Source organism: Macaca nemestrina, chromosome 12 (genome assembly GCF_043159975.1).
Source record: "Macaca nemestrina isolate mMacNem1 chromosome 12, mMacNem.hap1, whole genome shotgun sequence".
Lineage (NCBI taxonomy): Eukaryota > Metazoa > Chordata > Mammalia > Primates > Cercopithecidae > Macaca > Macaca nemestrina.
Genome location: NC_092136.1, coordinates 69870181 through 69896542, shown reverse-complemented (window position 1 = coordinate 69896542; position 26362 = coordinate 69870181). Strand labels below are relative to the sequence as shown.

The window sequence follows — 26362 nt, the reverse complement described above, 5'->3', positions numbered from 1 at the left end:
CCTTTTTTCCATTTTGGACATATTTCGGGTTCAACAGTTTTCTTTTTTCCCCTATCTGGCAGCCTGACTCGCTATTTTTTCTACATTCTTTTTTAGTAATACAATGCTTCCCACAGTTAAAACAAACTCCAGGAAATGGAGTATTTCCTTCATCCACTCTCAGTCTTGCCATTGCCTGTGCCAACAAAGTAGCTTTATGCAGATTACCTCTGATACCATCACAGGCCTTGGTATAATCAACTAAATGTGCTTTCCCTCTGATAGGTCACAGAGCAGCCTGGCAATTGGGATTAGCATTGTCCAAAGCTAGTAACTGCAACACTATATCCTGAGCAGCTCAATCTGCAATCATGTTTTTAAGAGACTCCTGTAACCAAGCTATAAAATCAACGTATGGTTCTCTTGGTCCCTGTTTTATAGCACTAAAGGAAGGGTGAAATCACCTGAAGTGATTTTTTTCCCAAGCTCTAATGCACACTCTGCTAAGCCGTTCTATGTCATCATCCTGCATGACCACTTGTGCATCAAAACCAGCCCAGCCACCAACCCCCAAAAGTTGGTCTGTAGTTATGTTAATTTGAGGTTGGGCCTGGACATTGTGAGTAGCCTGAATGGAAGCTTCATCTTCCCACCAAGTTTTAAATTATGAGAACTGAGCAGGAGTTAGACAAGCTCGAGTAAGAGCATCCCAGTCAGTAGGTATCATCCGACTGGAAACAGCAACATTCTTTAACAGTCCCATTACAAAAGGAGAGCCTAGTCCATACTGATTTATAGCTTGTTTAAATTCTTTGAGTAATTTAAAAGGAAAAGGCTCAAATATAGCTATAATATTTCCCTCTTGATCTGGGGGTTGTATTCTAACAGGGAACTGCCAAGCCTCTATATCACTCTCTCGTCTAGCTTGCTGAATTCATGCCTGAATAGAACTAAGAGCAGTCGCTTGAGGAGCTGCTCAAACAGTCACTGGAGCAACTACTTTTCACCCAGTGTCTTCCGGGAAAGAAAGATCTGGAGGGCCTTTTTCTTCAAAATAATAATGAGGGGGTGCAGAAGGGTAGCAATGAACCTCTCCCTCCTTTGCCGCTTTAGCTTTAGCTGGCAAATAAACATGCTCTTTAACCTCTTCTGTTACTTCGCTATACTCTCATTCCTCCTCATCATCAGTGTGCAAAAGTTCCAAGGTGAAATGAACCAGACTCCACACCTGTCCCATCATTACCCTGATGCTTCCAAGCTCCCCTTCTTACTCACCACGGGGATTGCTTTAGGAGTACTTGGGTGTCCTCCAGCTTAGTTCCATGTTTTCCAAGCATCGCTCCAGCGACCGTTTGACCTAGATTCGAGCCCCCACGATGGACACCACTTGCCGAAACCAGTTTGGTCAGGGAGACTCTAACCCAGCGGCACTAGAGGAATTAAAGAGACACACACAGAAATATAGAGGTGTGAAGTGAGAAATCAGAGGTCTCACAGCCTTCGCAGCTGAGAGCCCCAAACAGAGAGTTATCCATGTATTTATTAACAGCAAACCAGTCATTAGCATTGTTTCTATAGATATTAAATTAACTAAAAGTATCCCTTATGGGAAATGAAAGAATGGGCCAAATTAAAGGAATAGGTTGGGCTACTTAACTGCAACAGGAGCATGTCCTTAAGGCACAGATCACTCATGCTATTGTTTGTGGCTTAAGAATGCCTTTAAGTGGTTTTTCGCCCTCAGGGCGGGGGGCGGGGGGAGGGGGGCAGGTGTTCCTTGCCCTCATTCCCGTAAACCCACAACCTTCCAGCTTGGGCATTAGGGCCGTTATGAACATGTTATAGTGCTGCAGAGATTTTGTTAATGGCTAGTTTTGGGGCCAGTTTATGGCCAGATTTTGGGGGGCTTGCTTCTAACGGTGCTAACTGACCAACTTACCATGCCATGTATCAGCAACACCACATCTGAATTCCCAATCTTCCTCCTAACAGGCTTCCCTGGGCTGGAGGCCTTCCACATCTGGATCTCAATTCTCTTCTTCCTTCTGAGCACAGTTGTTCTCTTAGGGAACAGCATGATCCTATTGGTTGTTATTCTGGAGTCAAACCTCCATGAATCCATGCACTATTTTCTCTTCATGCTATCTATCGCTGACCTGGGACTGACCCTCTCCACAATGCCCATGACACTCAGTGTCCTCTGGTTCAATGCACGTGAAATCACCCTGAATGCATGTATCATCCAGCTCTTTTTCCTTCACAGCTCTGGCTTTATGGAATCCTCAGTACTGATGGTCATGGCTTCTGACCACTTTGTTGCCATTTGCAGACCCCTCAGATATGCTACCATCCTGACAGACTCCAGAATTCTAAAGATTGGTGTAGCAATAGTCCTAAGAATGTTGATCGGCCTCTGTTCATCCCTCTTTCTCATTAAGAGACTGTCATTTTGCAAAGTCAATGTCCTTTCCCATTCTTACTGCTTCCACCCTGATGTACTTGAGGTTGCATGTTCTGATTCAAGAATGAACAGCTATGGAGGCTTAGTTGTTCTCATTCTGGTCACCAGGGTTGATACACCATGTGTTATGTTTTCCTACATCCTGATAATCCGCTCTGTACTAAACATCACCTCTTCGGAGGGATGGAGGAAGGCCTTCAACACTTGTGGATCTCACATTGGGACAGTTGCAGTCTTCTACATTCCCTGGGTTGTTCTTTTTCAGTGGTCCACAGATTTTTCCATAAGTCTTTACCATATGTCCACCCACTATTGTCCAACATCCATTTCCTTGGCCCCCCTGTGCTGAACCCCGTCATATATTGCGTGAAGACTAAACAAAGCTGCAGGGCTATCCTCAAGCTCTTTCAAAAACCAAAAGAAATGTGATGGGGGCTGTTCTTCCTGCTGGGGTCTACCTGATCCAACTATACTCTGTTGCATTTCTCCTCCATGCCAACCCATATTTCTTCTCTAATAACAAAAAGAAGAACAGTAATGTTTACTGAGCACCCACTATCTTCAAGTTCTGCATTTGTCTCCTTTAAGTACATGCTTTCTTTTACTTAGCTTAAACAACAGTTCTTTGAAATGGATAACCATAATTTCAATTTATGAATTAATAAATTCAGGGACTGGAATATTGAATAACTAGTTTAAGATTAAAAATCTGGAATTTATGTCCACAGCTATTATCTCAAAATCCCATGCTCTTCCTGGATATCATACTGGCTCTAAGTATAGAAGATTCAGTTAATGCCATTGTTTGAGGATACATGGATATCCAGTTCTGCTCTCTCCCAGAATACTTAATAGGCACATGGCACATTGGAAAATTCCTGAAGAAAGGACATTATGACCCTATCCTTCTTCAATCTTCTATATTCTTTCTGCTTTCTCAGAACAGCTGTGCTAACAGAGATTTTATTTCTGAGTATAATAGACTCTTAGGAGACATGTCACAGGCCATGAGCTCCCTCTGTGACTCTCACTGAGATTCCTCCACAGAGGGAGCTCATGGCCTGTGACACGAGAACCCTAGATTTGAGGGAATTTAGGGTTCTAGTTGCTGGAGTAGTGAGATGCTACCATATGCACAATTCACTCTTAAATAAGGAAAATGGCTTCTAAGAGGCAGAAGCTCAGTCACAGAAGCATTTTACCAGTAATGGCATTGCTTCTCAAATATGCCTAATTTTCCATTTGTGACCTGGTAGATAACTATGCAGAAAAATAATATCTGTATAAGTATCCAAAAAAGCATTACACCCTTTTACTTCCCTTATTACTTTTTTAAACATTTGGTACAGTCAACTACAGAAACAGCAATTACAACACAGTTGGCATTGTCAAAAGAAAAGCAGAATAAATTCATCTTGATCTTTAGAGGTGCCAGTTTGGGTTTAAGTATTTTGAAGGGTTAGGAAGATGAGAGTTGGGCTCCAAAACAAGGTATTTTCTCAGTATTCTCAGTGTGATTTCATTCAATGAAATGAATGAACAGTGTTTTGTTGACCCTTTCTCACCTCAAGCGGACAACATATTCAATGTTGTCAGTATGTGTTGAATGGATGGATGGATGGAAGGATGTAGAAGGGGACCACAGCTATGATTATGTAGCTTTTGACCATGTCTCAGTTTTTGCCCTGGTGTTACCTAATGCATGAATTCCCAGCAAGCCTGCATGGTAGAGAATAAGGGCCTGATTCTCTCTTTGTGATTTTCCTCCACTTGTCTATTTGTGGGTAAGTGAAAGTAAAGGGTTGGTTTGGATTTCTCTAAAACAGCTACTCATATCAGACATTTGGCTAAGAAGTCTTGTCGAAAAATAATAGTGTCTAATTTGAATGAGTGATATGTGGGGACGTTGAATATATGTAACTGAGGTTAGAGATTGTTGTGTTTCCATGTGGCAGTTTTGTTTTGCAAAATTTTAAATCAAGATGAATTTCAGATTGATTGATTGGTTGACTTATGTTTCTAAAGCCTCTTCTCTTACATTTTATTATAATTAAATTGCAAAATGGCTCATTCTCTAATTATTTCTATCTGGAAAATACAGTGCTTTTGGGATCTCTGCTTTCTTTCTTTCTCTTTCTTTCTTTCTTTCTTTCATTTTTTTTTGAGGTGGAGTCACGCTCTGTAACCCAGGCTGGAGTGAAGTGGCGCCATCTCGGCTCACTGCAAGCCTTGCCTTTCGGGTCCACGCCATTCTCCTGCCTCAGCCTCCCAAGTAACTGGGACTACAGGCGCCCGCCACAACACCCGGATAATTTTTTTTATTTTTAGTAGAGACCGGGTTTCACTATGTTAGCCAGGATGGTCTCGATCTCCTGACCTCGTGATCCACCCGCCTCATCCTCCCAAAGTGCTGGGATTACAGGAGTGAGCCACCACACCCAGCCCTATATTCTTTAAATAGAAATCTCCAGAAGATGCAGGTAGCAGGTTCCTGACTATATTCCTATTCTTTGAATGGAATAGAGCTACACATGCTAGGTTATCATGTATTATAGCAGTATACAAGTTGATTTCCTGAAGGTAAAGATTTTTTTCTATTTTTATTTATTTATTTTTATTTATTTATTTTTTTGAGATGGAGTCTCACTCTGTCACCAGGCTGGAGTGCAGTAGCATGATCTCTGCTCATTTCAACCTCTGCCTCCGGGATTCAAGCGATTCTCCTGCCTCAGCCTCCCAAGTGGCTGGGACTATAGGAGCCCACCACCACGCCCAGCTAATTTTTTGTATTTTTAGTAGAGATGGGGTTTCATCGTGTTAGCCAGGATGGTGTCAATCTCCTGACCTCGTGATCTGCCCGCCTCAGCCTCCCAAAGTGCTGGAATTACAGGCATGAAGGTTATCCCTTTTAAAGAGGAGGAATTCACACAGAATATGTTTACTTGGTTCAATAAAATATTTATGGAATATATATTATGTAGCAGGTGAAGAATTAAAATGACAATATAGATAAGAAGATTGCATATATAACAAGGGACCTATTAAATATATAAAATTTGATATTTAAATAGATGGATATGTACATATTGAAAATTACAGTATACAACTATATTTAAGAAACAATTAGGCCGGGTAAGGTGGCTTACACCTGTAATCCCAGCACTTTGGGACGCCAAGGTGGGTGGATCACAAGGTCAGGAGATTGAGACTATCCTGGCTAACAAAGTGAAATCCTGTCTCTACTAAAAATACAAAAAATTAGCCTGGCGTGGTGGCATGTAATACCAGCTACTCGGGAGGCTAAGGCAGGAGAATCTCTTGAACCCAGGAGGTAGAGGTTGCAGAGGCTGCACTGAGCTGAGATTGTGCCATTGCAATCCAGCCTGGGCAACAGAGCAAGATGCCATCTCAAATAATAATAATAATAATAATAATAATAATAATAATAATAAAAGAGAAGCAATTAATTGTTAAATAGTTTCATTTCAGATTTTGAAGAAAAAACTCAGCCTATTTATGATGTTCCTGCAGTTTCTCCCATTTCACTCTGGGATTCAATGTTTTGACAGTAAGTCACACTTAGAAATGGGCCTCTCAGTCCCTCTTCTTTGTTCCAGAAGAAGGGATGTAATTGCTATTTGGAGGAAGACATAAGTATTGGTAATTGTATGAGATCAAATCAGGCCATAGTTCTTTTCTCCAGAATGAGGGTGGTATATGAGCAAAGATGAGTAGGAAAGGGCCCTGGTAAGAACGTGGTAAGTCAAACTGATGGTCTCGTCTTCTACACACACTCTTCACTTCCACAAATGATCAATACACATGTTGCCTCCTGCCATAGGCTCTTAATGGCACTCTGTGAGTAGTGATTCACTTTTCTAGGTTATCCATGCCAATTCAATATTTCTTCATGCACACCATGCTTATTAGTATGTTCATAGCTTAATAGTTCCTGACATTTAAAAATAAAGGTGCTAAGGTCTTCAAATAATGCATCTCATAACTGATACACATTCAGAACTTTGTATATAAATATCTCTGATATTTTAAATTTTATCTTAACTGCTACCTTCAAAGTACATTATGCTGCCTGAATAAACCTTATATTTAAAACACCTAGTATTCCAACATCCTGCTTGTTATGCCAGTTATTCTCAATCATTTCATCAATCAATAATCATTTCTTGAGCACTTACTGTGTGCCAAGCCCTGATAAATCTGAAGGATGCATAAAGAGTTACAATTTGTGCTTCTAGAATCTTAGAATCTACCATAGTAGGCAAAATAGATTCAAACGCCTGCAATGCAGTCAAGTACAGGTGTTAATAGTTGTGGCTATGAACAGAAGTGGGACATAATATTCCAACCTAGGCAGCTGGGCTCATTCTTTGAATTAATCCTTTAGATTCCAATAAGACTGTTGATTGATACCTTATCCAAGTCTGAGACCAAGTTTTTTTTTTTTTTTTTTCCTAGTAGAGGACTCCATAACCCATAATTGAAGAGAGTTTTACTTAGTTGTGCCTGAATCTTGATCTCTGTTGGAGTATTGAGGTCTTGCCCTCATCTCTCCTGATCAAGTGCCCACTGTGTACCCTAGGTCTAGTGCAAAGCAGCTGCCTTATTTCTCTGTATTTTAGATCACTCTCTTGGGTCATTATATTTTTAATACTCTCATAACAAATTGTTCCTGCCTTGTTACCAGCTTTTGCTCTCATTGTTGCAATTTATTTTGCCTTGTTTCTCTTGTGAGTTTCTTAAAAGTGGAGTTTCCCATTTCTTTATGGCTGAAATTCTTAGAAAAGTGCAAGATGAAAAATAATTTATAATGAATTGAGTATTTCAAAAAGTTTGGGCTCTAGGACTAGGTCCCCTATGCTTGTGTCTTGAATCCTCCAGTGTTGGGTTCCAGATTTTTTTTTTTTTCTCAGATTCCTGCTGCCCAGTAGGAAACACCTCACTCCCAGAGTCCTTCCCAGCTTAACTTTTCCCTCTGCTATCTGCTTGTTTTTCTAGCAATCATCCTATCGAATTGCTTAGGTTTTCTTTGGGTCTTTAGAAAAGCATAATGTAGTGGATTCTGAGATTTTATAGCCTGAGTTCAAATCCTGGATTTCACCTACTAGCTGTGTAACCATGTTCAAGTTAATTAACATATGCTTCATATTCCTCATCTTATCTGTACAATGGAGATAATAGCAGTAATACTTTATAGAAGTGACAAGAGGGTTTAATAAGTTAGTATGCTGATAACAATAACAGAATCTATACTTAAAAAGTACAAGTGTTTGACTATTATTGTTAACTCTGTTACTACATATACCAGAGCATATTGTAATTAGGACTTTGTCCATTGACTTGTTTGCAAGACTACATACTTCTCAAGGGAAGAGTCTAATTTTCACTCTATCCCTGGTGCCCAGCTGGCACAAAGTAGGTCTGTAATAAAAACTATTATTTTTAATTTTAATTGAATCTTTACTTATAAAAAGATATATTTCTAATTTTTTGTTTCTCTGCACAATATCCAGGGAAAATTGGCCCAATCTAGCATATTTGTTTATGGAAATGACCGCTGTTATGCTTGGGATTTATAGTCAGATACTTTGTACATCTAGATAATTCTTGGCCAAAATTGTGGGGAGGGATTGACAAATGGACCCCGGGCAATAATTCGCTTTATTCTGCATAGCAGTCCCGTAAGTCAGCTTTCTCTCTCCTACTGAAATTTTATTGCATTGCATCATTATTAAATTGTCTTGGGTCTTATTTGATCTAGACTATTAAAACTTTGTAGTTTATTCTTCCTGAGAGTATAGAAGCTGGGCATTACATAGCAGAAGACATTGAAAATTAGGAAAGAGGATGGTAAAAATTGTACTTCCCAAAGCATGGCTTCTACTTGGAAAGCAGAGTTAAAAGTCATTAGACAGAGATAATATTTAGATATTCTACTAAGCATGTTGACTTTCTGGCACATTCATTTTGGTTATTAATTATGAGGTTGTTAGAGTGTTCTTTGGGTGGTTATAATTGACAAGTATTTTCCACCCCTTGCCCACTTATGTATGTCTGGTTTAGTGCTTTTGATTAAATAAGCAGAATAAAATAGAAGAATCATTTGAGAATAGAAGTATGAACACACATGCACTCACATGGCTATACTTTAAAAGTATGTGCTCATACTAACACAAACTCACACTTCAGTTTACAAAGACAGACACAACCTGAACTAACACACAAATAGCAAATAATGATAATTTTGGAATTATTTCCTTTGGAGGCAACTTATTTCTTAAAAAGGAAGAGTTTTTAATGGGCCGAAGTACAAAACACCCTACTGCCCTACCTCCGGTCCCTAACAAACCCTTAGCAACATATTTAGGGAGAGATATTTTTGACAAACAGTAAGTTTTCTAAGACAAGAATAACCAGGTCACTACAATGTCTGGTGTGATAATTTTAAGTGACTTTGAGGATAAGGGGCCTGGTTTGTGGGGTATGCAGATTTTCTCTGTTGTCCTGAGGAAAGAATGAGAGAAGCAATATCCATTTTCACTGTCTTGGGTCAGAATAAGAGAACACTCACTCCTCAGTGGAAGGCACTACTTATCAGTAGTACTTGGGTCATTAGAAAACTTGAAAACCAGATAGAGAGTTAAAAATCAAAACCTGAAAAGCAATCCTAGTGTCTTGGTAAAACATGAACTTCTGTTATCACATACATGGCTTACAGTTGGGAAAACAGTGATCCTTTAGCTGCCTGAGGTTGGTCACAGGTGTTTAGATGAACACACAGAGAAAAGAAGAAGGAGCAGGGATTATATGTGTTGTTGTTTATTCATTGTATCAGAACTTACTGGATACTTGCTATGGCCAGCCAATTGATAGCTCTTTTATATGTTTTATTATTGCTCTATAAAATGAACATATTCTCTTACCTTTGTATCAGTAAAAACAAGTGACTAAAATTAGAGTGATTATCTCAAGTGAAACAACTAATAAGACTTAAATAACAGATTTAAGTGACCTAGCTTACTGATAATTAAACCCATGTGCTTCCAAATAACCCATTTGAATGGGCTGGTGTGTTTAGAAGCAGTATCTACAATACAAATAGAATACTATTTGTATTCCTACTTTTACCTAAATCATCTCATTTAATTTTATAATCACCCTTTGATGTAACTATAGGCACGAATAGTTCCAGGTATTATAAATAAATTGAGATCACATTTCCCCTGTAATTTCATTGGCTATTACCTCTAGTTCTTTACTGTGATAACTCAGAGTCTCTGGTTCCAATCTCCTTGAGGAACACAGAAGCAACCAAATTGTCTGATATTTCTAATTTTTTTCATATCAGCTAAAACTTACGGCTTTTACAAATTGATAAAAAATGAGAGACATAAATGAATGATTCAATTAATTTTGCTTGCTTTAATTAACATAAATGAAGAATCAAGGCAGTCTTAGGAAAATCCAGAATGTAGGATTATTTCATCCATTTTCCTAAGACATTCTATGTCTGTGTTGAATCATGATAACTTAGACAACATTTTAAAAACAGTACCTGAATAAGGAAGCATTACATTTTTCATACCATAGTTTCCTGGATCCTTGCTCTTCAAGGGTTTACATCCTGAGAACTACTCACATAGATTATTTCATTAAAATTTCCTTAAATAAAATTTAATAACAGGTTGGGATGAATTTGGTTATTTGTACATCTTTGGTCCTTGACTAACAGGAATAAAGAAAATCAAGTTGGTGCTTCTACGGCAGGAAATTTTCCCACAAAACTCTGTACTGCATTTTCTTGGATATGCTTAGTCTTTACTCCACAGGTATTGAACATGGAAGGCACTAATGAGTAGAGAATTCTCAAGGAGATGGGAATCACTGTGAGGGTATGGTAGTAGAAGCAATAAGAGAAAAAGGAGAACTGGGATGTGCAGGAACAGGGTGACACAAATGTGAAAGGCATATATGCTAAATACCTTGGGCAGAGATTCTCTGCAGGTAGCTATAGCACAGCCTGCAATGTATGATGTCTGTGGTTCTAATGACAAATATATCAAATCCAACCACAGAAAAGGCCCTAAGAGACCACAGGTACGGACTATAGATGTGATGTCTGCACATACCAGGTTCAGCATGATCACTTGCTCATAGTAGCTCTAGGGGAAGATCTAGTTGAGGCAGAAGGGCATCTAGGAGAACATGAAGCAAAAGGGCTCATTCACAGTGTACTCTGTGTCATTTTGAGAAACACACTCACCTGTCCAAACCCAAAGAATAGACTCAGAGACATGGAGAACAGTAGATGCGAGACTTTTAATGGCAGTCTTGCAAGATCAGGTCTCTGGTGGGCAAGCACACCTGGTACAGTTACAACAAGCAATTTATCCCCTAGTATGCAAGTCCCTCCCCTAGTTCCTCATAGGTTGAGTACTATGAGGTTACAGTCTTCCCAGATGTTGCATAAATTTCTTTTCTTGGTCTTTATTGGTCGTTGGGTTGGGGCTTTAGGTATTTTCTTTAGGGTCTTCTCACTGCATTTTGTTGCAGTTTATAATGCATTGCAATCATTGTCAGCTCAGGGACTCTTTAGGTATTTGACCTATGACCTAGGCAGTTAGGCAAGCTGTTAGGAATAGATAAGGTGAGCTATTTTGCAAGCTAGTAAACTCTCATTCTAAGCTATACCCTTTGGTTTGGGTGAGGGTAACTAAGCGGTCTGACAAGCAGGTGCTGGCTATTAAAGCAGAGGCCTAGAGTATCCTGTTCTTCTATAGTTTAGAGGCGCAGGCCTATTCCAGGTACTTTGTCTTGAAAATAGATCACCATATACGTTATTTTCTACATCATAACAACTGTTCTTGGATTGACTGCCAAGCACAGCCAACACCCTGCAAAATGGCAGGGTGAGGTGGAAAGCAGATGAACACCTCCAGTGTCCAGATGGAAGCATATCATGACCATCTCTAACCAACATGGGAGACAGTATGGATGAATCAGACCTACCATGGTTGAGGCAGCTATAGAAGTTGAATTTATGGGCTTAGAACCAATAAAAGGATAATGTCTTAGGTTATGTGTAAGACAACCTCACTCATGAAAGTTAGAAGCATCAGAATGAAATATGTCTTCCTAGAAGTAGTTAATGCAGGTCACATCAAAGAAGGAAAATATTAATTACAGCAGCCACAACAATAGCTGATAAAGCACAGGAAACTGATCTAGAATTGGGAAATCTGCCACCCTGGAAAGACACAAGAAGCAGGTGTGTGTTGTGTGTTGTGTGTTGTGGGGGCTTTAGACCCCAATGGTGGTATCAGAGGAGACTGCTGCCCTAACATTTGGGGGAGAAACCTATTCTCTGAAGAGACCAACCAAGTAATAAACACATATTATTTCAGAGAAAGTTGGGAATTACGAGGGCTAAGTGATTAGAAAATTGTCTGAACAGGAAACCACTTATATGTAAATCAACACACTTTTTTTTTTTTACTAAATTAAACGTAACAAAATCGGGCTACATCCAGTTTCAATAATGTTTGTCAATCATAAGCCCAAATTTATAGAATGAAGAATAAGCATTTCAAAGGTTAAATGTCCAAATGGAAATGAGTCACATTAAATACTACATTAAACATTAAACATAAGAACGCTGGTCCTTTGTTTCCACATAAAAGTCAATTACATCTAAAAAAATTACTTTATTATGCCTGTGGGCAGGTCTAAACCTTTTATTTTATGCACATGAAATTAAAATAAATTGGAAAAATCAAGATGATGATGGGAGAGGACAAAGGGGGCAAGGAGAGAGAATGAGAGAAAGAAAGAGGGAGAGAGAGAGAGATAGAGAGAGCGAGCTAACAGTCAGCCACATTCTTCTCATATTGTTTTCATTTATTTATAGCATACTAAAGATGGATTTCATGATTTTGCCTCCTTGACCTGGGGCCAGTACTATGTGTCAGAGTTTTTTTTTTTTTCTCCCCCTTTGGAGCCCATTATTTTTTCTTAAGAGTTTCAACAGGACAAGTTGCCACTCTGAGTTTGCCCAGAATTCCTTAGTTAAAACACAGGTGGGAGATGGCTATGTCATGTAAGCTACAACCACAGTTCCTGGGAAAAGTAGAGCCTGTCTGTTGCTCTGCAGCATCGCTTGTCTCAGAGACAAGTTGGCTGTTTCTTCTAGTTCTCTTATGGCTCATTGTCTGTGCCAATGCTGATTCCACTGCTTTATATTTCCTTTCCATGTTTATCAATCTACTGAATTAAAACTCCTCAATTTACAATACAGAATAAATATTACCTCTTTAGGGATATTGTTTCTGATCCTCAGATAGAATTGCCTTCTCATTTGTATCCTGTTCATGAAGTCAGTGTATTACTTGAGGTACATGTATTGCATTTCTGGTTTTTTTTTTTCCAAGTCTATCTTTCCTGACTACATTGTAAGGACTGAGTTCAGTGGTTAGATTCTATCTTCACCATGCCCAACATAGCTGCATTCTGGATGTTTGAGGACACTGATCAATAAATCTTTCCCATCAAGTACCCCTTCCAAGAAAGAATTCATAAATATACAGACTTTTAATACACACATACTTTCTCTGTGTTGGGAAGTAGACAGGTCTGATAGGTGATTACTGTTTTACTCTGAGAAGAAAGGAAATAGAGACAAAGTTGCTTGGGCTGGGAAGGGTGGAAATTTCTCCAGTCACACACTGAGGAAAGGCCTGAGCTGGGACTCCTGGGAGATGCCAGGTCTCCTGCTGCTGCAGTGCTTCCCCTCCTTTGCTACACCTAAGGCAACCTCAGGCCTAATGTCTAGGAACCTTGGGAAAAGGATAAGACCTCAGGGCTAGTTTCTTCTGTAATTGTTCCTGGAAGCATTGCCATTGTCAATGAGTTCATAAACAACAATGCACTTCGGGCTCCTGTACTCACCTGTTCAGTGAGAGTGAGAGCTCCCAGAGAACCAATACAGTGGCTTGCTTACTTTTCACAATCCTATCTGAGATCTCTTTAGAACACAGCATTCATCATTCACATATTTATTCATATAATGAATAAACTTGTAATATTTAACACTTCCCCTATTCCAGGCTGCTAAGTGCTGGGCATACAGCAGTAAGAGTGATTTGGTGGCAGCTCTCAAAAAACCATAATCAGTTGGGAAACAATTACAAAACATGACTGTTGAGAGTTAGTAAGACAGAAGACTCATTGAAGCATTCAATGAAGTTCCTAAAGAAATGAAAGAATGAATGAATGAATGAATTCTCATCCCCTGTGTATTTAAGAAAACCTGCTTCATAAAGTTCTGTTGGTAACTCAAGCCACATCCCAGGTGGCCCACAGCCTGTGTTACCACATGTTAGGCTTCTCTGTTCCTTTCCTGGAGCAACATCTACTGCTCCATGAACGGACTTTCCCTCCCTAATGTCTTGGCTACACCTGCCTGCTGCAGAGACCGAGCACTATGATTGCTCTGTTTCTGGTGGCAACAGAACTCCTGCTGCAAATCTGGCTTAATCATCCGCTGAGCCCTTTCTACTCAGTCAGGAAACCAATTAAAGTGGGGAGATACAGTGAGAAGGTATCCTTTCCCTATCCCCTCCCTGTAGGCCTTGATCCTCTTTCCAAAGCATGAGGTTTCAAATGGAGCTGGCACATTCAAGAAGCAGAAATTGGCCCAAATAAAATTTATTTTTAAATATTTCCCTTAGGTACAGTTTTGCACAACTCCAGGGATATCATTAATTTGGATTACAATGTGAGCTTCTCCTTGGGATTATACTTCTGCTTTATTTACAAGCTTTTGAAAGACTTCTAGCTGATTTCTCAGAATTAATTCCTACCCAGGAGCTCTGATTTTTGCTCATTTGTTTGCTTGTTTTTTCCCTTCTCTGCCACTATTATACTTTCTGACTCAGAAATAAACCAGGAGGTGCTACTTAGGTTATTTGGTTTCTGTTTCCTCATCTACAAGGTGGAATTGGATGATTACATTGACTTACACATACTGAAATGCAGTGATGCATTTTCCGCATATTGACCTGTGGAAAATATTAGGGCTGGCATCTGGAGGACTTCCAAAAACTAGAGAATTTCAAATCTCTTCATGACAGCCCATAGTTAAGACAGACATGTTGAGAACTGGAAACCAAAGACTGACAGTCCAGCTTCATCAGGGCTGGGGATGGGGTGAAGGGAAGAGACAAGCTCTGCCAAGTCTCTTTGCACATCACTTGGACCTTTCTTTCCTTCCTCCTCTGGCTTCAGAAGACACAGCAGGATAAACCAGCGACTTCAGGATTAGCAGCCCAAGACTAAACTTTAAAATTGTTCACGTCAAGGTGAGACTACAGGACCTCACCTACCTTCAGCTTTCGGTTTTATCATCTTCCAGGGGAGGTCTAGACCATGGGTCTACCTAGATGGCATAAATATGCACAATACTCAAAGTGCAAAGTACTGAAAGTTTATATTTTAGGTCTTTACTGACATGCCTATACTTTCCATTGAATGGAAACATACTGTTTTCCATATACTTATTGATGCCTGCACTATGCTAAGATTTGCTAAGATCTGAGGTAACTAAAGCACCATTTTTTCTCATGGTATGTAAAGCATGGAAGCTAAAACACAACCAGATCATTATAGCATAGAGGAGGGAGTGAGTATGATGAGAACAGAATGGAACAAATACTGTAGGAGCACAGAGATGGGTTCTAAGGAAGAGATGTGAATTTTTAGCTCTGTATTCCAGGCACTAAGCATTGCACTGAAGAAACAGTTATTGATCAAAAATTGCTTATTGATTTGAGTATGAAAAAATAATAACATTATGTTTGGCTCTGTGCAGAGTAGAAAATACTGATGAAGCTTTCCCCTTTTGGAAGGTACTCTAAAACGGAGGCCTGACATCACAGTTTGACTCCAAGTCATGTTTGAAAACCACGAAAAGCTGATGTACCAGGAGCTGCCTTTAATATGGTTTTGTCTGGCCTTTCTTAGTCACTATGATTATAGATTTGCTTATTTGAGGGAAAAGAGGCACCATAAGGTCTCTGCCCACCTACAGATGGAAAATAGGGTCCCTCACTCAACATGCTCACTTGATAGCTTCTGTAAATGATTATTTTGTTAGTCCATTGTTTTGCTTTAAGAAAATACCTGAGGCTTTAAGAAAATCACCTGAGGGTAATTTATAAAGAAAAGAGGCTTAATTGGCTCAGGCTGCAGACTGTACAAGCATGGCATCAGCATCTTCTAGGCTTCTAGAAAAGCCTCAGGATGCTTGCAATCATGGTGGAAGCAAAGAGAGAGCTGGCACATCACATGGTAAGAATGGGAGCAGGAGAGAGAAGGGGGAGGTCTCAGGCTCTATTAAACAAGAAGGTCTCACATGAACTAACTGAGGGAGAACTCACTCATCACCAAGGAGATAGTGCTAAGCCATACATGAGGGATCCATCCTCATGATCTAATTACCTCCCATCAGGCCCCACCTCCAATGTTGGGGATCACATTTCAACATGAGATTTGGAGGGTACAAACATCCAAAATGCATCATTATGCCCCTAGTACTTCAAATTTTATGTCCTTCTCACATTGCAAAATACAATCAACCTTTACCAATAGTCCCCCAAAGTCTTATCTCATTCCAGCAACAAGTCCAAAATCCTAAGTCTCATCTGAGATTCATCTCCTTTCACCTATGAACCGTAAAATAAAAACAAGTTATTTACTTCCAAGATACAATGGTGGTACAGACATTGGTTAAATATTCCCAATCCAAAAGGGAGAAATCGTCCAAAAGAAAGGGGCAATAGGCCCCACACAATTCTGAAATCTAGTAGGCAGACATTAAACCTTAAAGCTCCAAAACAATTGCCCCTTACTCCATATCCTTCATTTAGGGCATACTGGTGCAACAAGTGGGCTCCTTGGGAGCTTGGGAAGCTCCACCCCTGTAACTTTGCAGGATGCAGTCCCTGTGACTGCTCTCATGGATTGGAGTTGAGTACCTGTGACTTTGCCAAGCTCAGGATGCAAGCTACCATTGGCTCTACTATTCTGGGATCTGGAGGGTAGTGGCCCCCTTCCCACAGGTTCACTAGTCAATGCCCCAGTGGGGACTCTGTGTGGAGACTCTGACACCACATTTGCCTTCAGCACTGCCTTACTAGAGTCTCTCTGTTAGTGTTCTTCCCCTGCAGCAGGCTTCTGCCTAGGCACTCAGGTTTTCCAATACATCCCCTGAAATCTAGGGGGAAGCCTGCAAGCCTCCTTAATGCTTGCATTCTGTGTGCCTGCAGACTTAATACCACATGGAAGCTGCCAAGGGTTACAGCTGGCACACTCTAGAGTGGCAGCCCAAGCTGCACCTAGGGCCTTTTGGGCCATGGCTGTAGCTGGAGCAGTCAGGATGCAGGGAGCAGTGTCCCAAGGCTGCACAGGGCAGTGATCCCTAGGCCTGGCCCCCAAAACCATTTTTTTCTTCCTGGGCCTCTAGGCCTGTGGTGGGATGGACTATCTCAAAATACTCTGAAATGCCTTCAAGACTTTTTTTCCCATTGGCTTGGATATTAGCACTTGGCTTCTTTATAGTCATACTAATCTCTCTAGCAAGTGATTTCTCCAGAGCTTACTTGAATTCCTCTCCTGGAAATGCTCTTTCCTCTTCTATCACATTGCCAGATTGTGACTTTTCCAAATGTTTATGCTTTCCTTCCTTTTTAAATATAAGTTCCTACTTTAAGTCATTTATTTGCTCCTATATATATCTGATTGTAGCCTGTAAGATGCAGCAAGGCCGTCTCTTGCATGGTTTGCTCCTTAGAAATTTTTTCTTCCAGATACACTAAGTCATCCCTCTTAAGTTCAAACGTGCATTGCAGCCATGCTCTTTGCTCTGGTGTAACACAAATGACCTCAATTCCAGTTCCCAATAGCTTCCTCATTTCCATCTGAGAACTCATCACCTTGGATTTTACTGTCCATATTTCTTCAGTTCACTTCAAGTTCATGTGGACTTAGTTCATTTCTTCACTTCAAGTTCATATGAACTTCACTGCCCATATTTCTATCAGCATTTTGGTCACAATTATTTAACCAGTGTCTAAGAAGTTCCAAACTTCCCTTGTCTTCCTGTCTTCTTCTGAGTTCTCTGAACTCTTCCAACCTCTCCCGTTACCCAGTTCCAAAGTTGCTTCCATATTTTCAGGTATCTTTACAGGAACACACTATACTTGGTACCAATTTCCTCTGTTAGTCCATTGCATTGCTGTAAATAAATATCTGAGGCTGGGTTATTTATAAAGAAAAGTTTAATTAGGTCATAGTTTTGCAGGCTGCACAAGCATGGTGCCAGCTTGTTTTTGGCGAGGCCTCAGAAAGTGTGCAATCATGGCAGAAGACAAAGGAGGAGCTGGTACATCACACGGCAGGAGTGGGAATGAGAGAGAGAAGGGGGAGGGAGAGGTCCCGGACTTTTTTTTTGAGACGGAGTTTCACTCTTGTTGCCCATGCTGGAATGCAATGACATGATCTTGGTTCACCACAACCTGCGCCTCCCCGGTTCAAGTGATTCTCCTGCCTCAGCCTACCAAGTAGCTGGGACTACAGGCGTGCACCACCACGCCCAGCTAATTTTTGTATTTTTATTTGAGACTGGGTTTCACCATGTTGTCCAGGATGGTCTTGATCTCTTGACCTTGTGATCCACCCGCCTCAGCTCCCAAAGTGCTGGGATTACAGGCATGAACCACTGAGCCCAGCTAGGACTCTTTTAAATAACCAGATCTCACATGAACTAACTGAGAAAGAGCTCACTCATCACCGAGGAGATAGTGCTAAGCCATTCATGAAGCATCTGTCCCCATGATCCAATCCCTCCCACTAGGCCCCACCTCCAACACTTGGAATCACATTTCAACAGATTTGGAGGGGAGACAGGTCCAAATCATATCAACTACAGGCACATTTGAGTTATATGCTTTATATTTTGGGCATAAGGATTTTTCATGTCATAATGAAGTTAATCATCTATTTTCATTGGTTCAGAATATTTAAGTTTACTTACAATCATGATAGAGTAATACAGCTTAAATAATTAATGTCTATATTGAGGCTGGAATTGCAAGTATTCAATTGTTTTGATTTTGGGTGGAAATCAGCAAAGTAGATGTTCTGTTTGTCAGTTTCTTTTGTTCCCTATTCTATCCCCACCTTTTGGCAGAATGCTAGGTGAAAAGTAATTGCTCAATATATTACTTGAATAAAAATTTAAAATGTTACAAGTATTTTATTTTTTATTAAAAAAGTGACTGGAAGACAATTTGCTATTTGTATAACAAATTTATCTTATCTGACAATATCCTTTACAATTTTAATTCCGTAGGGTAATAAAAGAAGTCCTTGGGACTGAGAGGTATGGTTTTGCATTCAATTTTGAAGAAATGAGATAAAAATGGACCTGAACCTTCTGAAGTCATCTTGTGATAAGTACTAGGTGAACATCACACTGTATCACTTAAATATGTAAAATCATTTTGTGTCAATCAAAACATAATTCAAATTAAAAATACACTGAAGTATAAAAATATAATTAAAATGCCATAAGTATCACTACTCCAAGCAGCTATTTATTATCATTTGGATATATTTCCTGAATTTCTTTCTTTACATATATGTATTCCAGTTTAGAATTGGCATCAAGCCTTATGGGCAATAGTTTTTCTTTTCTATTTAAGATTATATCTTGCCTATTTGTCAAATTTTCAGGTACTCCTTCCAAATAAAATAGTTAAATGGCACCTGATATTCAACTGAATATTGCTTCATCTGTAATCTTATAGGACAATATTTGAATAATTTTCAATTTTGTTTTTATAAAGCATGATTTTATGCATGTCTTTGTACACATGCATTTTATTTTTATAAACAGATTCTCAGATGAAGAAAATATATGTAATTTTAAATTATTTGATGCAAATTTCTAAATTCCTTTTAAGCAAAGTATACCTACTTCTACTGATAGTGTAAAAACACTTTTTTGCCTTAATCATCTGTGGGAGATGACATTCTTTTAAAATATTCACTGATTTAATAGGTAAAACTATTTTTATTGTTTCCATGTGATGATGAATATGGTCAACAAAGTTGTTCTTTGCCATCACATCTCTCAGGTGTCTCTTTTCTAGGTACCCTGATAATTGTTTCTCTTGCTTCTAGGGGGTTGCCTACCTCTGAGCCAGTTATTTACAGAGCTGAGTTCGTCATAATAAGGAATTGCCCGTCAAATGTTCATTAATGTCACCACATTAGTGGGGCAATGTAAGTGATGGGGATACACTGACCCTTTGCTCAGGGGACGTTTCCACAACATTCTTGGGTAACTCTGTCCCTGATCTGTTTGGTTCTAACTCCGTAAATAATGGGGTTGAGCATGGGAGGTACCAGTAGATAGAGATTAGCAAACAGGATATGTACCACTCAGGGCACATGATGGCCAAAACGGTGGGTGAGGTGGCTGGGATATAAAAAGCCAAGATGACACAGATATGGGAGGCACATGTGCTAAAAGCTTTGAGGCGGGCTTCACCTGAGGGCAACTGAAGCACAGCTCTCAAAATCATCATGTGTGACATACCTATGACAGTCATATCAAAGCCAGCCACAGAGAAGGCCACAAAGAGTCCATACCCACGATTTATGCTTGTATCAGCACACACCAACTTCAGCACAGCCATGTGCTCACAGTATGACTGGGGAATGGCTTGGTGTTGGCAGAAGGACATCCTAGACACCATGAAGCAGAAGAGGCTCACCCACAGCAGCCCTCTCAGCATCACGACGGTCCCCAGTTCAATCACGACCGATGGGGTTATGAGGCTAGAGTGTTGGAGTGGGAAGCAGATGGCCACATGGCGATCCAGGGCCATAGCCATGAGCACCCCAGACTCCATAAAAGAAAAGGCATGGATGAAGAACACCTGGATGAGGCAGGCATGGTACTCAATCTCATGAGCATGAAACAGAATATGACCAACATCTTAGGTTGGGTGGAGGAGGAGAGGACCAGGTCAGTGATAGCCAGCATGGCCAGAAAGAGGTACATGGGCTTATGCAGGGTGTGGTCAATTCTGATTACACGGAGGAGAGTGATATTTCCAACAACAGCCACAGCATACATGGCACAGAACGGAAAGGCAATCCAAAACTGGAAACTCTCTAGGCCTGGGATTCCAAGCAGGATGAAGGACGCAGGATGAGAAGAGCTGTTCCCTGAAACCAGCACCATGGGCTGGTTAATATGGTTTCCGTTGGGAAGGTAATCTACTCTCTGCAGATGATAACAATCAAAACAAGTGTTATTATTATATAGAAGGCTTTTGGATGGGACTATTGGAACCAGAGTGATTGGATTTGATTATAAACTAGAATAATTTCAACTGTTTTAATAAATAATACGTTGCAACACAACATCATGTTACTCTGTTGTTTTTCATACTAATGTCATTCAAAATGGGGTAGAACATACTAGTTGCATGTGTAATTCTTGCTCTTCAGTTCTATAGAACTAAAAGCTGATTAGTTTAAACTTTTCCACAGGTCCTTTTTATCCCTCTGGTTAGCCACTTGGCCAACTTCTCAGAGTAGGAAGTCAGTAGAGTTTGCAAGCCTATGGCAATTTATGTACTACTTTGAAGTTAGCTTTGAATCTAGATCAGTCACCACAAGGGCTTGGGTGGGAAGTTAACCTACTGACCAATTGAACATTTGTACTTTAATTTATTATCTTTAGTGTAGGTTTCTCCTAGACAAGAAGTTAACAAGCTTTTTTCTTTAAAAAGTGAGATGATAAAATTTGAGAAATTGTGGGCTATACTATACTATCTGTTGCAGCAGATCAATTCAACCATTGTAGTGTGAAAGTAACCATAGTCAACACACAAATGTGTGAGTGTGGTGTGTTCCAGTAAACCTTTGTTTACAAAATGGGTTGCAAGCAGGTGTTGGTTTCCAGGCTATAGTTTGCCAACCTCTGTCCTAGGAGATGAATTTTTCATGAAGTCAGCCGTGAACCCTACACTATCTCTAGCATCTCTGTGCTTGGTGCAGAGTAGGAGTTTAATAAAATATTCCTGAAGAAAGTAGCACATAAATGTCATTATTCAAAGGCGGCAGACTCATTAACTGATGAACAATATTCTAGATACCCAGATAGAGCCCTATTGACTCTACCTTGAGGCCATAGAGGTTGCCCTGTGGCAGTGGATGCTGTCTGTCTCTGTTCATCTTACCTGAGTTTATTCCACCCTTTGAGTTTTTTGGTGATCACTATCAATCTCAGAATCGATGGCACAAAGCTCACTTTGTTCTTACCCAACACTTTTTCACTGAACTCAGTTGTCTGTGCTTTGTTTGAAAGCTTCAGTTCTTACCGCCTTCAAAAGAGAAACACTTGGGCAAGAAAAGTAATGCATTCAAATCCCCATCACCTCTTGGAACTAACACACGTCTCATTCACTAGAAAAAAAAAGATTCCTAAAAAGAATTTCTTCAAGATCCCCAAAAGGGTTGTCTTTGTCCAAATTTCTCAAGATTTATAACAGACTGGGAGAAATAGGGCTCAGACTTTATAAGTCTAGATCTAAATTGAAATCTTGACCATCCTGCCAGAGAATAAGATATAGGTTTGCTCAAAACAAATACTTGTATGTAGAGCATGGTAAAATTTCAAAACCACCTGTATCCGGGGTCCACCTATATCCCTATCCCTCCTTGCCTGTCCCAGACGTCCCAAGCTGTTTTGTATATTCTGTTTGAGCCGAAGTCTTTCTGTCACTTGCTCCTGTATATCACCCTCAAATTGTCGTGGGGACAGTCCCTGATGTTCAGGGGTACCTTGAAAAGCATATTCAGACCATCCTCATTGCTGTACAAGGCAATATAAGGGGTGCTGGCCAAACGTACAGTTTCTCAAAGTGTATAAATTGTTATGTATCCTGGAACTTAAAGTAAAATTAAAAAAATTAAAAATAAATAAATAAGTAATTGTTATTTTTGGAGACATAGCACTATATACTTAAAAATTTTTGTTTAATAAACATACTTGTGCATGTGTCTTTAGAGTAGCATGATTTATAAACCTTTGGGTATATACCCAGTAATGGGATCGCTGGGTCAAATGGTATTTCTAGTTCTAGATCCTTAAGGAATCGCCACATTGTCTTCCACAGTGGTTGAACTAATTTACACTCCCACCAACAGTGTAAAAGCATTCCTATTTCTCCACATCCTCTCTAGCATCATAAGAGCAAAGACTTGGAACCAACCGAAATGTCCATCAATGATAGACTGGATTAAGAAAATGTGGCACATATACACCATGGAATACTATACAGGCATAAAAAAGGATGAGTTCATGTCCTTTTCAGGCACGTGGATGAAGCTGGAAACCATCATTCTGAGCAAACTATCACAAGGACAGAAAACCAAACACCACATGTTCTTACTCATAGGTGGGAGTTGAACAACGAGAACACATGGATACAGGGTGGGGAACATCACACACTGGGGCCTGTCCAGGGTGGGGGGTTGGGGGAGGCATAGCATTAGGATAAATACCTAATGTAAATGATGAGTTGATGGGTGCAGCACACCAACATGGCACATGTATACATATGTAGCAAACCTGCACATTGTGCCCTTTTACCCTAGAACTTAAAGTATAATTTAAAAAATGATAAAAAAATTTGTTTATTTGCTTGTTCTTTTTCTTTTATTTTTGAGACATGCTTTCACTCTGTTGTCCAGGCTGGAGTGCAATGGTGTGATAACAGCTCACTCTAGCCTTGAACCTCTGGGTTTAGGAGATCCTCCCACCTCAGCTTTCCAGGTAGCTGGAACTATGGATGCACGCCACCATGCCCAGCAAATTTCTTGTATTTTTAATAGTGACAGGGTCTCACTATGTTACCCAAGCTTGTCCCAAACTCTTGGGCTCGAGTGATCAGCCAGCCTTGGCCTCCCAAAGTGCTGGAATTAGACATATGACACTATGCCCAGCCCAAATTTTATTGTTTCTAACTCACACAAAACCTCTGTATCCTCCTATAACAATGAGAAAACGGAGTTCAGACTAGTTACATGATCTGCCCAAGATCACACAGCAAGTAAGTATCCAGGTGCATGACTTTGCAGCCAGTGCTCTTGGCTGTACCCAAGCTGCCTGTGATAGATAACAATTCAGACTCCTGCCCAGGTTGGGGAAAACAGAATTTTCTGTCCTATCATGACAAAGGCAAACATGAAGGGGGTGTGCACAACTGCATGCTGAATTAGAGGAAGATCTGAATTTGGACCCAGGGTTCCTACTACTTCATTGGGCTGGAGCCTCTAGCACAGTCTCCAGCTTGACCTCCTGGGATCTCTGGGTGTGTGCTGCTTTCTCTGGGAGGACATCTTTAATGTGTTCTGCCCATGAGCCTTAATGGAGAACTCTCCTATTCTACACCCTCCTTAGGAAGTGATGAGTTTCTCCTCAGCCATGTTTCAGCTACCTGTTTTCTATAGCCTCTTTACAAACCAGTTTCTGTCTTCCTATTCATCACACTTCAGACTCCCCAGTAGCCTTTTCACAGGGCAGAGCTTCCCCATGAAGTTATGTCTCTCAGCCTTCCTCATTCCATTCTGCTTGCTTTGCTTTTCTGCTCTCAGATTTTCTGTTTTTGGTGGACAATGGAGGAGCAGGGATGCCCTGGTACCCAAGACTGAATTGAGAGATGGGGACTGTTGACAGGTGCCTCCCTTTCTTCTCTCCATTTTCCTCTGCTGACCTATGGAATCTAGTGCCTTCCCTTACCTTTCTTTTCTCACAGACTTATGAACATAACACAGGCAGACTTAATCCTTCAAGACATGTGGAATGGACATGGAATTAATCAATACTTAGCCATTTTTGTCCAGTATGTGAGGTTTTCAACATAGGAAGCACAGGTTGTCAGCTTGCTGCTGTGTTGAGAAACGGAATGTGCATTTTCTAAAAGGAAGGAAAAGAAAGAACCTCGTAATTCTTCCTCCCCAACACTGCTATTAAATCTGTTTCCCCCCTCACAGGCTAGAATTCTTATGAACACAGTACATACTAAAAGTTGAAATGAAATAATGTCATTTCCAAACACTGTAACTAGGGACATAACACGTTTAACTTCAAATTTAATTTTTCTGTTTCCCAAAATAAAATCTAATTTGTAAAACCTCCATGTAGGCTTTTGCTATATAAATGCGGTTACAAGAACTATATTATCACACTGAGTGGAGCTCAATTTTCACCTGTCAGACTGGGTTTGATTCCAACTATAACACCCGCTGACTCTGTTGGATTTCAATGGTCTCACCCATTTTGTGAGAATAGTTAAGTTCATCAGTCAGCTGTGTTGCTCAAGCCAGTGAGGGAATAGAGGATAAAATCAACTGAGATTTTGCTAAGGAATACCTTCTAGGGAGCTGTTTTTTCACTTTGAGCTATCTGAAAATAAGGCATAGAGCAATAATGCTGAAGCAGTGTGGGGTTCAGAGTCACTTCTTTTATGGAAATGTTGGGTGTGGAGGCAGTATTCCTACCTTTCTCGGGTCTCCCTGGAGGACGGAGTGGGAGCACTGAGTCTTCTCCCATTCTTAGAATGAAGATCAGTGGTCTTGGATTTTTAAACCTGAAGCTCCCAGTGAGTTAGGCCATTGCATTGGCCTTCCTGCTTCTTGGAGCTCTATGACTCCTAATGCTTTCTGTGATGGGCAGAGGTGCCTGAGGTACAGGTAATCACTCACCCTGACCTCTACTCTATCTTTAACCAAGCATGGCAAGGCCAGAAGGAGTTCTGAAATTCAGCCTTTGGCAGAGACTTCAGATCAAGGCATATTTAAAGGGCTATGTCTGGACGTTTCCGACCTTTAAGTAGTAGGTTTCTCACTCCCCTGAGCTCCAGTGCCTCATATGCACACTGGCTTCCTCTGAGACTGGAGACTAGAGCTGGAAGCATTAACCCATCCCTTTCCTCTCTCCTCTGTATACAGAAGTGGGAAGGCAAGGGATTTGAATGCTTGTGCAAAAAAGTGTGTTGTTGAGATTACATGAATGTGATTTTATCGGTGTGTATGTATTTTTTTTTGTAGTCAGAGTATGTGTATTTATAATTCAGGGGATATTTTGTACAATATGAAACTGTGTTGATATGTCATGTAAGTCGATGTGTGTATCTGAGAGATATGTTAATAAACACATGTATAAGGTACTGAATTTGCATATAAGTGTGAGTATTTGTGTGAATAAGCATATGTGTATATCAAAGTATGAATAATAATTTGCTTTAAGTATGTATAATTAGTGTGCTACCATCATGCTATGAGTTCCAGGTTACTGAATACACACATTTTGTGAAGGCACATGCCTAGTTATATATCTGACAGTGTGAGGTTGCACATAGTGTGTATAGTGTGTATACATATGAGTATGTATATATAAGGAGTGTGGGGTTAATGAGGATGTTGAGCATCCATTAGTGTATCAGTATTTACTAAGGTAGCTGTGGTTCTGAGACCCCTCACCTCTGACGGACTGATTATCCAAATAGGTGAAAGGAATCCCAAAGAAGACCATGCCATAGTCAGTTCTAAAACTTTGTTAGGCTGGAAGGCTCTCTTCACTCAATCTGAACAGTGAAGGCCTACACAGAGCTTCCTCTGTTTCAATACACAATCCAGATTTTTTAATCTAATGATTTTAATCTAAACACTAAGGAAGACTTGAGAAAGGCAAACATATAAGAATGCAAAGAAAGATTTGTTTGCAAAGAGTACAAAGCTGTCAGACTTGAACAAAATACAAAATGCAAC

The 26362-nt window shown here is 40.1% G+C and overlaps 2 protein-coding genes and 1 pseudogene across 3 annotated transcripts in view; 2 read left to right on the top strand and 1 right to left on the bottom strand.

Moving 5' to 3' along the window:
* LOC105468643 (matrix metallopeptidase 26) overlaps positions 1–26362 on the top strand; it is a 363923-nt gene that overhangs the window by 94025 nt on the left and 243536 nt on the right. The window lies entirely within an intron of this gene.
* LOC139357343 (olfactory receptor 51F1-like) lies at positions 1920–2789 on the top strand. The gene has a single exon (XM_071073955.1). The coding sequence runs from the start codon at positions 1920–1922 to the stop codon at positions 2787–2789; it is 870 nt and encodes a 289-aa protein (XP_070930056.1).
* Positions 19829–20765, bottom strand: LOC112424456 (olfactory receptor 52R1-like; annotated as a pseudogene).